Here is a 16,402-nt window from a genome sequence, read left to right on the forward strand (position 1 = left end):
GGAGCTTAGTTTTATTATTTGCAATATTGAGCAAAAGAGCATGAAGCCAGAGAGGTATGGGGGAGAAAGACAGTGAGGGAACTAGGTGTCATGCTAAGAGGTTTGAATATTTATCTTATGGGAATAGATTATAGGAAGCCATCAAAGGTGTAAGCAGAAACTTAGTTAGGTTTGCAATTAGAAAGAACATTCTGGTGGAAGTGTGTTCATGGGGTAGAGAGATAAGAGACATCACTCCTAATTTTTCCTTTTCAAAACAACTTTCCCAAGGACTTTTTGGGTCTCTCAAGTACATAGGGTCAGAAGTCTAAAAAGCAGCTTAAGGAATAAACCATCAAACAATCCCTCTACTGTCAGGTAAGAATATATGGTTGAGTATCACTTGTCCAACTCAGTCATCTTGCAAGCAATTGACGTTGGTTATTTCTGTGTTAAAATTAAGTCATGAAACACAAAGCGCTGAACCAGATTCTTAATTTGGACTTAATCGCATTTATTATAGTGCAAAACAAATACATTCTTCCCAGACCAGAGCAACACTGAATAGCATTGTAAACTAATTTTTTTGATGTCAAGGAAAGATGAAAACAAGATAAAACATGCGAGAGAAGCAGCTTGCATTAGATCAGGCACAGTAAAACTAAGAAACATCAGTTGCTACTAGCAAAGAAGCAAAAGTCCATGGAGTTTGAATTTTTGTTGTGGATGCTCAGAGTGATTATTCACTGGAACAAAGAAGCTGCTGGTTTCACAGTCCAGAGCAAGATGGACGACACGTGCTGAACACATGGGTCAGAGGTTGGCAACCACTGAACAGAGGCCCCAGAGGTCTGAGGCTGCTGGACACAACGTGAAGACTTTGAGGACGATAGGCCAGGCAACTCGAGGGTCGGCATCCAGAAGTGAGGAGGTTTTGGGTCTGGCAACTCTTGGACAAGCAGAATTGGGGTCGATAGGCATTGGGCACACAGCCTCCTATGGGCTGGTAACTATTGAGCAGCGGCCTCAGTGGACGACAGCCGCTGGACACATACCTCTGTGGTCTACAGGATACTGGAAGGAAGGAACTGGAGAAGAAAGAAGCAGGAAGAAAACTGCTTCCTTGGCAAGGCCTGGGCACGTAGTAAGCAGTGGAAGAACCGCAAGAGGTTTCAAGATTGCCGGTCTCATAGTGGACCGGCTGGCAGCTGGTTGGTTCACCGCAGGTCTCTTGGCAGTTGTCTGTGACCCAGGTATGGTCTTGAGAGCTAGTGGGTAAGTAGAGGACATCTCCACAGCTCACGCTGGTAGGGCAGAGGGCGATGGAGGTGAGAGGAATATGGCAGGAGGTTCTGAGAGATCCTGAGCTGGAGTTTCCCGAGCAGTAGTTGGGGCAAGACATAGTGAGGTTGTGAGAGCAGGCTGCAGTTGAGGCAAAGAAGTGAGTGTCTGAAGTTCGTTCTGCCCTTCCTTAGCTTGACCCTTTATTTATCCCTAGAAGGTGGTGCTTCTGCGTGCAGACTCTTCCTCTTGTTGTATGAAGATGCATCAGAACTCTTTATTATAGCCAAGGAAGTGAGGCTTCCACCTTTCATAAAACTGGATGCTCCTTGCAATGCCATCCATTGATTACGTCTATCTATAAACCAATGCGACTGTGTTTTAATAGGATCTATCCTTCTTAAATTATCCAAACAAAACAGACACATTTTAAAGCCTATGTGCTTATTCCAATTATAACCACCATTGCACAAACATTCTTAAGATTCCTCTCTTAGAATTGTCTTTGAAAGTTGTAGCAACTTCTTTGAAACAGTGAGAACTTACATCTTTTTGAAGAAAAATTCTATTCTTCTTGGAAATTGCCAGAAGTGAGTAACTTGGAACAAGTATAAGAGAAAATGAAAATCCTTGCAAACTATATGACAGAAATATGGACAATTTCAATATGTTTTGCTTGGTTAGAATTTATTTTTCTAAGTTGTGATTTGCTTTATTTCAGAATTCTATTCAGACTTGACTTTCTACCAAAATATCTTTATTCAAAAACATGTGCTCATTTTAGTCATTTCAATAAATAAATAAGCTGAGTGAAGCTGAAACCTTGGCTTATGTTTAAGATATTCTTGAATATAGATAATGAAGTTGGGCCAAGTTAAAATTATGTATCCTACTGTGAACAAAAGCAAAGAAGTAGACCCCTTAAAGAAAGTCAGGCATCTTGACATTTTTCATGATTATTTCAAGCTTATGTATTGCATGGTTTCTCATATTCCAACTGAAAAAATATTGTTCTTGGTTAAAAAATACATTGATTATGACATGAATTTATTTTGCTTTCTACATTGGCCTTGATGTCAATTTCCAAAAAGGAGCTTCTAAACTGCTTTACATAGGGAAAAGTATCAGGATAAAGTATTGTTTTCCTAGGTTTTAGTACTTTAAAGGCCATTTGAGAATACGTATTTCTGGTAAAACTGTTTTAAAAAATGTATGATTTTAGTTAGTTTCAACTATCCCTCTATATTTTTCTCATACTGACATACCCAGTGGCTCCAGTAGCTATTTTAATGGGATTTTAAATTATCTGCTGGCTCTAAGTTCCAATTCCTTTTGGCTAGTCAATTTAAATCATAACACTTTGTTCTATTTTGGTGTTTGAGGGACATACTTGTGCTTATCAAGTCTCCCTCTGTCCTGGAGGAGTGAAATCTCTGAAATAGAAAGTTGGTTTCTCAATGAGACAACACTAGACTATTTTACTACCAGGGGAGAAATATAAAAATAAAATGGTATCATCCCGGAGGTCCTGTACTAACATGTTGAATTTATCTCAGTATTTTAGGTCAGATGATTTGTACCTGATGTATTTGAGAAATCCCCACTCACTCCAACCCCCAACCGCAGGCCCTCATCACCTAATACTGTTTGCATAACCGGATACTTTGTATACTTTGGACATCACCTAATACTCTGTGTATACAGCTGCTAGAGTCTTCTTGTAAAATCCTGGTTGCATCAGCTGAATGGCGTTAGTAATAGGTACAGTCATATTTAGCTGAATGCTTATGAAATTGTATGTTGATCCTTTTTATGTCTGCTCTTCTCTAATATAAACAAGAGCCCAACATCTGTATCATTAGTACATCAATACGCTTGTGTGTATGTGTGGATAGATGTATATACTACATGTTCTATGTATACATGGATGGTTTTCCATGAAGAGAAGGGGTGTGGAATAAGAGGAAACTGGCATTCATGGAATGCCTACTCTGAAGAACCTTGTGCTGTGGGTGCCCACATGTGCCATTCACTTTGTCCTCACAATTCTATACAGTAGATCTTACTATTTCAAGTACTCATATGAGAAAACTTGAGCTTTAGAAAGTTGCAGTAATAGGTATTAAGAAAAACATCTGAAAAAAGGCTCCTTGACTCCCCAAACAGTTTTTCTCTATCCAATATGGCATTACATAGAGATGCATTGATACTATCATTTAATAACCAATAACCGTGTGAATCTGGGTAATTTGCATAATTGCTCTGCTCCCCAGTCACTATCAGTATAATTTTATGGAAATATTAATAGTATCTACTTTTCAGTGACATTTCAGGAATATATTGAGATGTCATTAAAAGTTAAAATAAACTGTAAAACGTTATACAAGAGTAATCTATTTTCTTGCTTTGGCGTTCTTAACCCATTCCGGAGAGTACGACCTTGGGTTTAATTTCTTTAGAGCACCACCATGAGTTTCTCGTGTGTGTGTGTGTTGGGGGGGGGGGTAAATTGCAAAAATATCAACAGATCTTCAGAAAGTGAAGTGCCCTGAATATAAGTTGTCCTTCATGTAATATAGGTTGAACTAAAATTATTTCATAGTGGCTGTGTCACTAATAGAGAATTGCTTATTTGGGCATAATACCAGGTACCTCATTAGCAGGATCCTATAAACTACATGTTTCAGACTTCTCTTCTGAGTTAAGAGCCCAGGGATAATCGGAGGAACTGGGCATCCTGTGTGATTTCCCAGATTTACCCATGGTGTTTTTTTTTTTTTTTTTTTTTTTAAATAAACCATGGATCTTTGTCTCTCCTACTGTGGAAGGAGAATTCTGAGTTTCTCTGTCTTGGAGACAAAAAATCCCCAGAACATTTCAACAATAAAGTTGTGCCAATAAACAAGGTACTTTTAACTCATCCATTCAGCAAATATTATTGAGCATGTAGTATGTGCAAAACATTATGATAGATGCTGGCAATGGAACCAACATAAAATTGGTTTCTGCTCTCAGACATACACTATCTGGTAAGCGTGATAAGACAGGTACATAACCCATGTCAGTGTTTACTAAGTTCCGTAAGTAATGTACAGAGAAGAGCAAACATAGTTCATTCACCTTACCAAAAACTTAACATTTGATATTAATTTTGAAAGATGGAAGGGGCTTTGGAGAAGAGGAAAATACTTTAGGCTATGGAAGAAGATGTCAAGGTAGAGAAAATGACAACATAGAGCTTCCCAGTGAAGGATTCTAAGAAGCAAACTCATATTCACATGTTGAAATTACTGGGGGAAGTAGTTAAGATATTGTTCTAAAGGTGTGGTGATCCAGTAATGTGTTTCAAGAAGAGAGTGCCGAGGTTAATTTGCAGCATAGCTTGGAAAGTGGGAAAACCTGTTATGCTTTTCTCCCTTTATCTTCTAAAATTACATATTTCTTTCCATTTTTTTCTTTCTGTTATCATGGCAATGATTTAAGTTGGGCTTTTTTGTTCTCCTTCGGTGAATTTCCTACTGCCACCTTTGACTTCTGTCCCTATGGTCTTCTATTTTGCCTAAATAATGCATTTGAAATAATACTCATGAAATTAATTTCATCATATGATTCTCTTTCTCAAAAAAGTGGATGATTTCTCTTTGTCGACAGAGAATTGTTCTGACACTTGTCTGGCCCTTTTCTACTTCCCAGTAAAGATTCTCTCCTACTTTTTTGGGTTACCTGTTAATATTTACTAGTTCTAATAGTTTTTTGGTAGAGTCTTTAGGGTTTCTAATGTATAGAATCGTGTCATATGCAAACAGAGAAAATTTTACTTCGTTATGATTTGGGTGATTTTCTTTTTTTTTTTTTTTCAGACTAATTGCTCTGGCTAGGACTGCTAGTACTATATTGAATAGAAGTAGAAAGAGTGGTCATCCTTGTCTTGTTCCTGATCTAGGGAGAAAAGCTTTTAGGTTTTCACTATTGTGTGTTTCACCTGTGAGTCTGTCATACATGGACTTTGTTATGTTGAAGTATATTCCTTCTATGCCTAATTTGTTAAAGTCTTTATCGTGAAAGTTTGTTGAATTCTGTCAAATGCTTTTTCTACATCTATAGAGATGATAACTTTTATCCTTTTTTTCTGCTAATTTGGTGTATCACATTCATTGATATGCATGTGTTGAATCATCCTAGCCTCCCAGGAATAAAATTCACTTAATCATGTTGTATCATCCTTTGAATGTGCCATTGAATCCGGCTTGCTAGTATTTTGTTGAGGACTTTTGCATCTATCTTAATCAGGCATATTGGCTTCCAGTTTATGTTTTCATTTCTGTTTTATTATCCTTGACCAACACTGGTATCAGGGTAATGCTGGTTTTGTAAAATAAATTTGGAAATGTTTAAAAAACAACAAGCCTTACTTCTACAAATCTTCCTAATTTTATAAAAAATTTTCTATTTGACTTTTTTCTGCTCTATTTTTTTTTTCTTCTACTGACTTTGGGCTTAGTTTGTTACTCTTTTTCTAACTTCTCGAGAAGTTAAGTTGTTTGAAATCTTTCTTTTTCCAGGTAGGTATTTTTTGCTGTAAACATCTTAAAATGGTTTTCAGTGCATTCCAAAGTTTTGGAATGTTGTGCTTCCATTTTCATTGTCTCAATATTTTTTAATTTCTCTTTTGATTTTTTCTTTGATTTATTGGTTGTTCAGTAGTGTGTTGTTTAATTTTCACATATTTGTGAAGTTTTCAATTTTCCTCTTGTTACTGATTTCTAGTTTGGTGGTTTAATATCATTATGGTTGGATATGGTTTAATATGATTTTAATTTCCCTAAGACTTTTTTGGGGGCTAACCCATAATCTATCCTGGATAATATTTAGTGTGTGCTAGAAAAGAATGTGTATTCTTCTCCTGTTGGATGAAATGTTTTGTATAAATCTGTTAGGTAAGTCTGCTGTTTCCTTTTTGATCTTCTGTCTGGGTGATGTATCCACTGTTGAAACTGGGGTATCAAAGTCTCCTATGATTATCATACTACTGTCCATTTCTCCCCTCAGTTCTGTTAATATTTGTTTTTATATTTAGGTATTCCAATGTTGGGTGTATATGTATTTGTGATTGTTATATCCTCTTTATGAATGGACTCCTTTTTCATGATATAATGACCTTCTTTGTCCTTATGATAGTTTTTGGTGTAAAGACTATTTTGCACAGTAGAAGATCTAGCCACCCCTGCTCTCATTTGGTTACCATTTTCATGGAATAACTTTCACTTTCAGCCTATGTGAGTTCTAAACTCTCAAGTGAGTCTCTTGTAGACAGCATTTTAGTTGGATCTTTTAAAAAAATATATTCAGCCACCCTGTATTTTTTAAGCGGATATTTAAATCCATTTACATTTAAAGTAATTCTTGATTACTTTACTTTACTGCTGCCAAGAACTTACTACTGCCATTTTAATTGTTTTCTGTCTGTTTTGTGATTCCTTGTTCTTTTTAATTTGACGATTTTTTCGTAGTGGTATGCTTTGATTCTTTTAATTTTAATGTGTTTACTACAGCTTATTCTTGGTGATCACCATAAGGCTTACATAAAACATCTTCTAACTGTTTATTTTCAGCTGACAATAATTTCACTTTGATCACATACAGAAGTTCTACACTTCTTCCCCACACACACATATTTTGTTATTGATGTCATAATTACATCTTTTTATATTATGTATCTATTAACAAATTATTTTAGCTATATTAGGGTTCTTCAGAGGATCAAAACTAATAGAATATATATAAATATATGAGGATATTTATTATGAAAATTGACTCACATGATTATGAAGGCCGAGAAGCTCCATCCATGCCATCTGCAAGATGGAGAACCAGAAAAGTCAGTGGAGTAATTTAATATGAGTCCAAGGGCCTGAGAACCATGGACGGTTGGGGAAGGGAGTGTTGGTGTAAATCCTGGAGTCCAAAGGCCCAAAAACCAGGAGCTCCAGTATCGAAGAGCAGGAGAAGATGGCTCTCCCAGCTCCAGAAGAGAGAGGAAATTTACCTTTCCTGCACCATTTTCTTCCCTCCTGGGCTCCATTGGATTGGATGAGGTCTGACAGATTGATAAGGGCAGATCTTCCTTATTTAGTCTACTAATTCAAATGCTAATCTCTTTTAGAAACACCTTCACAGACACATCTAGAAATATGCTTTGCCCACTATTTTGGTAAATCCTTAACCAGCCAAATTGACACCTGTAATTAACTATCACAGTAGTTATAGTTGTTTTTAATACTTTTGTCTTTTAACTTTTATAATAAGTTAAAAGTGATTTGTATACCACCATTACAATATTAAAGTATTCTGAATTTGAGTAGATACTTACCTTTAACAGTGAGTTTTATACTTTCTCAAGTTTTCATGTTTCTTATTAGTGCCTTTTCATTTCAAGTTGAAGACCTCCCTTTAGCATACCTTATAAGGCAGATCTAGTGTTGAGGAAATTCTTGGGCTTTTGTATATCTCAGAAAGTCTTTATTTCTTTTTCTTTTCTGAGAGCCAGCTTCACTGGGGATATTATTCTTAGTTGGCAAGTGTTTGTTTGTCTGTTTCAGCACTTTGAATACATCATTCCACTCTACTGGCCTGAAAGGGTTTTGCTGAGAAATTTCCTGATAGTCTCATGAAACTTCCCTAGTTTGTGACAAGTCATTTTTCTTCATAATGGGGGAGTAGATACTCATGATTAACAAATATGTCTCTCAAGTCTCATGTAGCCAAAAGGTACAAACTTTGTGTCTGCAGCAGGAAAACAACATGGCTGCAACTGCTGGTCCAGTTACTCCATGGCTTAATTAAACTGTGTCAATAATGATTAAATCACTGCTTAATATAGAACATTGGGTGGACTAAAAAATTACATGTTTGTTTGTTTGAGCTCCTAGCAGATGTCTTGCTGCCAAAAACTATAAGTAAAAGCATCTTGTTTTCTGGTGCTAATCTGCTATCTGTCTCTCCACACCTGCTAATCTGTTCCTCCTCCTCTATCCTGACATAAGTCACTTTAAGGAGAAAGACAATTCAGGGTAGGAACAATGTCTATCTTTCCCCAAGAGAGACTGAAGCTGTATACACTCATTCAGATACGTTGAGGAACTTCAAGAAAAAGAGGAACTCAAACTTTTGTCGCTCTCTTGGATACAGGTGTCCAAGTTACCATTTTACTCAGTCCAGTGGAGGTGAAAGGGAAATACTTGAATACAGCTAATGAGGCTTTGGAAGAGATTACGGATGGAAAGGAAAAATAATGTGACTTTCTAGGTGGAGCCCTTTGTGTCAGTTTAATGTACAATTGGCCCTTGGCATCTTTGGGGGACTGGTTCCAGAATCCCTGCAGATACCAAAATTTATGGATACTCAAGTACTTGTTATAAAATGGTATAGTATTTGCATTTAATTCACACACATGCTGTCATCTACTTTAAATCATTTCTAGATTACTAATAATAGCTGACACAATGTAAGTGCTATGTAAATAGTTATTATGTGTTTTCTAGGGACTAATTATAAGGAAAAATGTCTGCATATGTTCAACACATATGCAATCATCTTTGTTTCCCTTAATATTTTCAGTCTGTGATTAGTTGAATCCACAGACGGTGAACCCACAGATACAGAGAGCAAATTATACTTTTGCTGTTGTGTTATATGACTATGTTACCCCGTTCCATAAATTACAAAAGGGATTCCACTGATTGTGAAGATCTGTATTCATAGAAGTGCTAGTACTTTTGGGGTCTCTGTGAGTTACAAGTCACTGCGACTGATGATTTTGTTATTGGAGCACTTAGCATAGGTAGACGCCTCCACTCACTGAATGCCACTTGGAGTCTTGTTAATAGTATTCTAACCTGAATGATATATGAGATATATTAAATAGATTTGGTTGCAGCCTCTATTGGTCAGACTAATCGGAGTGGTCAGTGGAATGTCATTCTCATGGGAAAATTCACCAGGAGCAGTGCAGTGTAGAGATAAGAGTTGGGTATTGTTTCAGGGAAAATAATCCCCATGGGTCTCTTGCATTTCTGCATGTCTTCAGTGCAGAATCACTGGCTCCCTTTGTTCTAAATTAACTTTTCAAGCATGTTTTTAGAGAAACAGTCTTGGAAAATAGATACAGTGTTTCTCTCAGGGTCAAATGTCAAACATGCTTACTCTTCATTATGTCTGTGATCCAAGGTTCCTAAACTCAACATTCCTCTCCTGTGAAACAACTTGCTGCATATGCAGGTGTCAGCTGGCCCTGTGGGAATTGGAGCTCAGGGATCGGGTGTCAATGCTAACACTCTGGCTTCGGCTATTGCCATAAATGATAAAGGTCTTTGTCTCTAACCTAGGCTTCTTATGTCTTCTGCCTGCATTCCCGAAACTATGACGGGTTAACTTGTTAGCATACAAATAGGATAAAATTTCTGACTTTTCACAGTTCTCAATGCCCCTTCCACAGGTTTCGGTTTTCTAGTTGAAATTGTGGCACTGCAACGTCATCATAATCACCAACTCTATTGCTTTGACAATCTTTTAATAAGACACAGACATTTTAGTCAAAGTATAATATAGTCATAATAATATTGAAATAATTATGGGCAACTTATGCAGTAATAACTAGTAGAGATTAATTGAAGCTATTAGAAGATAAAGAAAGCAACTTGATACCATATTGAAAATACATCTTAAAGGCTTATAAGGCATTAAAAGAAAAAGCTGACAAAGAAAAGGGACACATGTGAACCACAGTTTAGTTAATAAACAGTCTGCTCATGGAATAGGAGAGCAATAAATAGGTCTGTCAGATATTTTTTACAGCAATCCAGCCATATAACATAGCCCTCCATGAGACTGCCCATTTTCCCCAACTATGCTAGATAGAAATGTTTGGATAGTTTACTTGGGAATTGACAATTATGAGGGAGTACTCAAAATACCCCCGTGAGCTATATAAGCAACAGCTTTTGCCCCTGACTTCCATATTGTATATAATATGTATAGGTATACAATATGTATACAATATGTATAGATATGGCAATATATATACAATATGATGCATTTGTATACAATAAGCATAGGTATACAATATGTATACATACACAGTATGCAAGTCAGGGGCAAAAGCGTTTATTATATAGCTCACCATTTGTTAACAAGTGAAGGTGCTGCATGAGGGGGCAGCAGCTGCTAAATCCCAATCATGAATGAAATGCAAGAGCCAGCCCAGGGGTTAATAGCTCTAAGACCAGTGAATCCTGGGACAGCCGCTGCTGTCCATGTAGTCCAAAACATTGATCACAGATTGCTTGGTGGAAGGAAGTAAAGACTTAGGACGAAAAAGATTGTATGGCAGGTTCTGCACACATCACAAGCAGAGGAGTACAGGGAGTGGTTTCACAAGAGCTGGGTACGTGGCATGCTGTTGGCAGCTGGGGATCCCCTCAGGTTTCTTGGCAGTAGTTCAGGAGCTGGATTCTGCCATAGCTGTTCCTGGCTTAGCAGAGGACATCTCTGAGGGTCACATGAAAAAGGGGCTATTAGAGGGGATGACTGACAGCCCCATGGCAATAACCCCTGAGGGAATGACAGCTGTGGTTTTCACCTGAGCAATTATTGAAAGACGAGATGACCTTAGTTTAGATTATAGGTAAAGTACTCGCACTTACTTAATGCTATTTCTCCTTCTTTGCTGTGGCTTCTAGAATTTTTTAGTAATGACTATGAGCATTCAGTGTAGGTTTTATTCTGACTCACTATTTCAAATGTGGTTATGAACATAGCTCAATTATTCAGATGTCAGGGAAAATGGCTACTTATTACTATGAAAAAAGTACTCAGTGAATCTCTAAAGCAAGAGAACTGTGGTCTTGTTTACTGTTTAACAAACCATGCATCTAGAAAAACAATATTTCCAGTTTTATTAAAATATATTTAAAATTCTGTGGCTAGATGAATATTTATTACACCTGGAATATTAATTTAAAATAGGTTACCTTTATGACCTAATAAAGACTTGTATATGTGTTAAGTGTGGCCTTTAAGGTACATAAAGGGCTCACTAAAATTACTGTGCTTCATAAGTTTAAATATTTTTAATAAACTTCTCATGAGAAATACTCCGATGTACAATCAGTAGGACACTAGGTTGAGCATCACAAGGCTTGCGTTCTAGCCCTGATCGGCTGGTAATGAGCCACGTGAAATTGAATAACTCATTTAACCTCAGCAGATGTATTTGCTCAACTGCAGAATAAGTAAGGCTCACTAAAGATCTCTTACACATTTAGACATGATTGTGATTCTATGAAAACATAACTGTGATGGAAATGAGGCAGCTTCAGAAGAAACCATGCAAAAATGGTCACTGGTCTTTGCCATAAATACAAAGACCATAGCATTTCACTCAGATATCTGATGGAAGCTTGGGAAACATTTAACTCTGATTAGGCATCTTTCAGAGCAAAACACAGCTTGGGCTGATATTTGTCCTCTGAGGAAAGCTCAAAGGCTCAAAGTGTAGAATATTGTTTTTTTTAATTGCCTAACATTTCATTTGTAGCCTCAGGGCCGTGGAGCACTGACCTTGCATTAGAAGCCCCTCCAGGACCTTCTCAAGATCAATGGTTTGATCTCCACCATCATTTACTGCTGGAAATTAAACCAGACTCCTGAGGACCAAGCCACCATCAGCTGTAGCCTCAGGGAGATGGGAATGTGGGAGCAGGCCCACTTTAAGCAAGCTGCTGAATAAATATAGACTTGAAAAATGGAAGAAACACATAAAGCCTGTTTCTGTTTTCTAAGAAAGATGTATTTCTTTCAGTGGTAATGTATATTCTAACTTTAATCTGGTAAGTACACCTGTAATCACTACAAACCTTGTGAATATCAACAGAGCTAAAATTTAAAATTTATTTATTGTACTTGCTCCTGCAGTTTAATTTAATAAAATATGAGGTCTAGAGGAAGGTACTTTGTTCCTAAGAATCTCAACATGCATTATTAGATTGGTTTCCTAACATATAGAGTGTGAAAGTGAATTTGCTCATGCCAAGTGTGAGATAAGAACAATGGCTAATAACTCTACTCTAAATTTTGACACAGTTTATTGTGAAAGAGGGCTTTTTAATCCAGGTGTTTCACTCTGCACAGTCAATTTAAATAAGGAGCATGCAACTGTCCATAAAGTAATAGTGACAAGGCACTGCAATAATAAGGGTGATGCTATTCTTAGCTTTCTCTTTGATTTTCAGCCTTCTTTTCTCATTATCTTTGTCAATTCGTAGTTACTAAACTCCTTCAGGGCCAACGACCCAGTACCATTGAGTAATGGAAGAATAGAAATTGGCTTAACTATTTTCTGAAATTTACCCTCAACATTTCTACGCTCTTAAGTTTGGATACAACTACATTAGTTTTGCCTCTGAGATCCAAGGGACAACTCTCTTTGAATGCCATCAGTGACTTTGTTTCCGTAAAGCTAGAGGAAGTTATACAAAAAGTCAGGCAAATAACTTATTCTTATGCAACTACAAAAAGATTTGTATTTTATTTTAAAATTCAGCTTTAGATGTTTAGTGTATTTGTACCTATCTACCTATGATGCATTTTATACTTCATCAAGGCCATATCTCTGATATAACCAGAATATGATTTATTAATTATATTAGCTGTTTCCTTCTTAAATATTTTTTCAATCAACTATTATTTGAGTCCAAGTGGAAGATTTTAGAACAACTCTCTAGGTAAAAGAATTTCAAATGAGGAAGTAAGTAAGACTCCTGGAAATAAAACAGAAAGCACAACTAGGGAAGGATATTGTGGCTTCAATAGAGATAGGAGTGATTCTTCTCTAACATGGAGCAAAGTCCTGTCCAATCCTATTAGTGTCTACAATGAGCTCAAAAGTTTCAAGAGAAATATTATTTAATTTAAAAAGAATAAGGACTAAAGGATATGGAAAATGAAAGTACTACCATTAAGACGATAATTGTTATATTGTAGGTGAATCTGACTCCATGCCATCTAAATCCTTTTCCTAGCATCTAGATTCTATTGATTACACGTGACTTGAAGTTAGTATTTGTTCTTTTCTAAGATATTTCAAGTGCATAATATTTTACAAACTCTAATGAAAATATGTTCATTTCCTTTATTGCATTTATTTTTGAGTTACAAATGAGCCATCCAGTCAACAATACTCAGTTCTCTGGGTGTTTCCTCTGCAGTCTCACAACAATACAATATAACCAGACCAATCATTTTTAGTCAAATTATTTGTATCGGTCCTCCACATTGCACAGATATTTCTTCCACATTTGAAGCTACTCTAATGACTAGAAGTATGATATAAGTAAAGCACAATTAAAGTATTAAAGTGTTATACTCAAACTTTAAAGATTCATGGGTTAAAACCCTCATTCCACCATTTACTTCCTGTATTGGAAAAGTTACTTAAATTACAGAGTAGGGAGTAAGTAAGACTCTTGAAAGTAGAAAGACAGAGTAGAACTAGGGAAGGATATCGTGGCTTAAAGAAAGATATGAGTAATTCTCTTCTAACACAAAGCAAAGTCTTGTCCTCCACAGAACAAATTTGTGCCTTTGTCCTCACTGGAAAAAGGGGGACTTACTAATGTTACTTATACCACTGGGTTATTTGAGTTTAAAATGATAAAATATGTACAAAGTGTTAGGTAAATAATAAGCACCCAATTAATAAGAGCTATTTTATGGCTCTTGACCCAGCACTGTACAGGCAAGAAGACATTCTTGATAGTCATTATGCTTTACTTCTAAGAGAAAAACATGTGGTTAAACTACCAATGTCTTGAAGTGTTCAGGATACCAATGTACAAATCCTACCATTCTTTTTAGGCAGGAAGAAGTCCCTTGGTCTATGAAGAATGCTCTGTAGCATGCATATACCCACCGGTATGTTTTGACATTGCTTAAAAATGAGTCCTGCATGGAATATCCTGGTTATGTCCCATACTGCTTACATTCTTTTCACATGGAATGAAATGATTTTCTTGGTCTCTGCCCTGGATTCAAATGCATTATAGACAATCATAAAAACAAACTGAAATTGAGGCCCAAGAGAAAAATATCAGACGAAGTAGCAAATGATACCTAGCATATATTGTGCTCTTATTATGTGCCAAACACTCCACTAAGCATTTAATTGGAATCATGCCATTTAGTTGTCATAATCATCCAATGACTTTAATATTATTATCTCCATTTTACAATAATGGAACCAAGTCTCAGAAATGTTAATTTGGGCCAGGTACAGTGGCTCACGCCTGTAATCCCAGCATTTTGGAAGGCTGAGGCAGGTGGATCACTTGATGTCAGGAGTTTGAGACCAACCTGCCCAGCATGATGAAACCCCATCTCTACAAGAAGTACAAATATTAGCCAGGTGTTGTGGCATGCACCTGTAATGCCAGCTACTTGGGAGGCTGAGGCATGAGAATCGCTTGAACCCGGGAGACAGAGTTTGCAGTGAGCTAACATTGCACTACTGCCCTCCAGCCTGGGCAGCAAAGTGAGACGCTGACAAAAAAAAAAAAAAAGAAAAAGAAAAAAAGAATGTTAATTCATCCCAGAGCACAGAGCTTTTAATACACAGAATTTGGAACTGAGTAAGATCTAGTCATACTATAAGATTCATGTCCTTTTCCTTACACTAAATTTCCTACCAAGGTTTATATAATTATGGCATTCCATATTCCAATATCAAAAGTCTTTTTGTACCTGAGTCCACATAATTTCTTTCTATGAGGAGCTCTAATATGCTCCATGTTGAGTTAGATTAAATACTGGCTCCTTCTTCAGCTAGCTTCTCCTTCTAGCAGTGGTCAAGCTCAGCCTGGAAAGCTAATGTCTAGAATGATGAACAGAGTAGATGGGAAAGTGAAACTTAACATCACGTCCCTCTTTCCTGGCACTCCCCTGCTCCACAACACATACCACACATAGCCCGTTTTCGCCAAAGTCCTGTTTTCTCAGTTACTATATACTTGGAAGGCACATGGAATGGGTAAGTTTTCCCTCTTGTCTTTAGAAACAGTGGTCCAAATGAATTGAACTTTTTCTGGGCAACCCAATTGGCATTGCATTAGCAAAAATCCTTATTGTGAATGAACTTGATCTCTGTTCACATGATTGGCTGTGACTAGAATCCTGAGAAGCTGCCACGAGATAAATTCTGTCTTTACTGTTGCCAATGCTGTGTTACTGCCATCAGTGCTGTGGATGGAAGCTTTATGTCAATGTTGTTTGCTTCAGGGATGTTCTGCTATTGAGGCTGCCAAAGGCTCTGAGTACTATTGATGGTATTGAATAGTGTCTAGCCTCTCTCAGACTTCTGTCAATCCTATCCCTCTACAGAGCACCTGTGTAAGTGGTGGTTTACAGATTTTAGGCTTAAGTCTTCCTCTTTGAGATGGCCTGTGTCTAGCCCACTGTATTATTCGGGCTACATAGAGAAACAGAACCAATAAAATAGATAGATAGATGATAGATTAGATAGATAGATAGATAGATAGATAGACTATATATAATATATATTTATCTCACTGTATATATGTGTGTGTATATATATGCGTGTGTGTGTGTGTGTGTGTGTGTGTGTATGAAGAGAAAGAGACAGTGAGTGATTTATCACGAAGGATTGGCTCACACAATTATGGAGGCTAAGAAATCTCATGATGTGTCACCTGCAACCTGGAAACTCAAGGAAACCAGTGATATAATTCCAGTCCAAATGTGAAGATCTGAGAACCAGGGGAGCCAATGGTATAAATCCAGTCCAAGGGCAGGAGAAACCCAATGTCTCTGCTCAAGTAGGCTTGCAGGAAACATAAACGGGCACATTTCTCCTTCCCTGACCATTTGTTTTATTTAGGCCCTCAATGGACTGAACGATTCCCATCCACATTGGAGACGGCCATCTACTGAGCACACTGATTTAAATGCTTATCTCCCTTGAAAACTCTCACAGACACACTCAGAAATAATGCTTAATCTGGGCAGCCCTTGTCTCAATCATGTTGATACATAGAATTACCATGGCACCCACCCACAGAACTAACTGGTAAAT

General features: G+C 37.1%; 1 protein-coding gene across 1 annotated transcript; it reads right to left on the bottom strand.

Annotated features, from left to right (window-relative positions):
- Nucleotides 1-469: 469 nt before the first annotated feature.
- Nucleotides 470-1,661, bottom strand: KRTAP26-1 (keratin associated protein 26-1). Its single transcript, XM_004062670.4, has one exon. The coding sequence runs from the start codon at nt 1,379-1,381 to the stop codon at nt 749-751; it is 633 nt and encodes a 210-aa protein (XP_004062718.2). The 5' UTR covers nt 1,382-1,661; the 3' UTR covers nt 470-748.
- Between the last annotated feature and the right edge of the window lie 14,741 nt (nt 1,662-16,402).

This window comes from Gorilla gorilla, chromosome 22 (genome assembly GCF_029281585.2).
Source record: "Gorilla gorilla gorilla isolate KB3781 chromosome 22, NHGRI_mGorGor1-v2.1_pri, whole genome shotgun sequence".
Taxonomy (NCBI): Eukaryota; Metazoa; Chordata; class Mammalia; order Primates; family Hominidae; genus Gorilla; species Gorilla gorilla.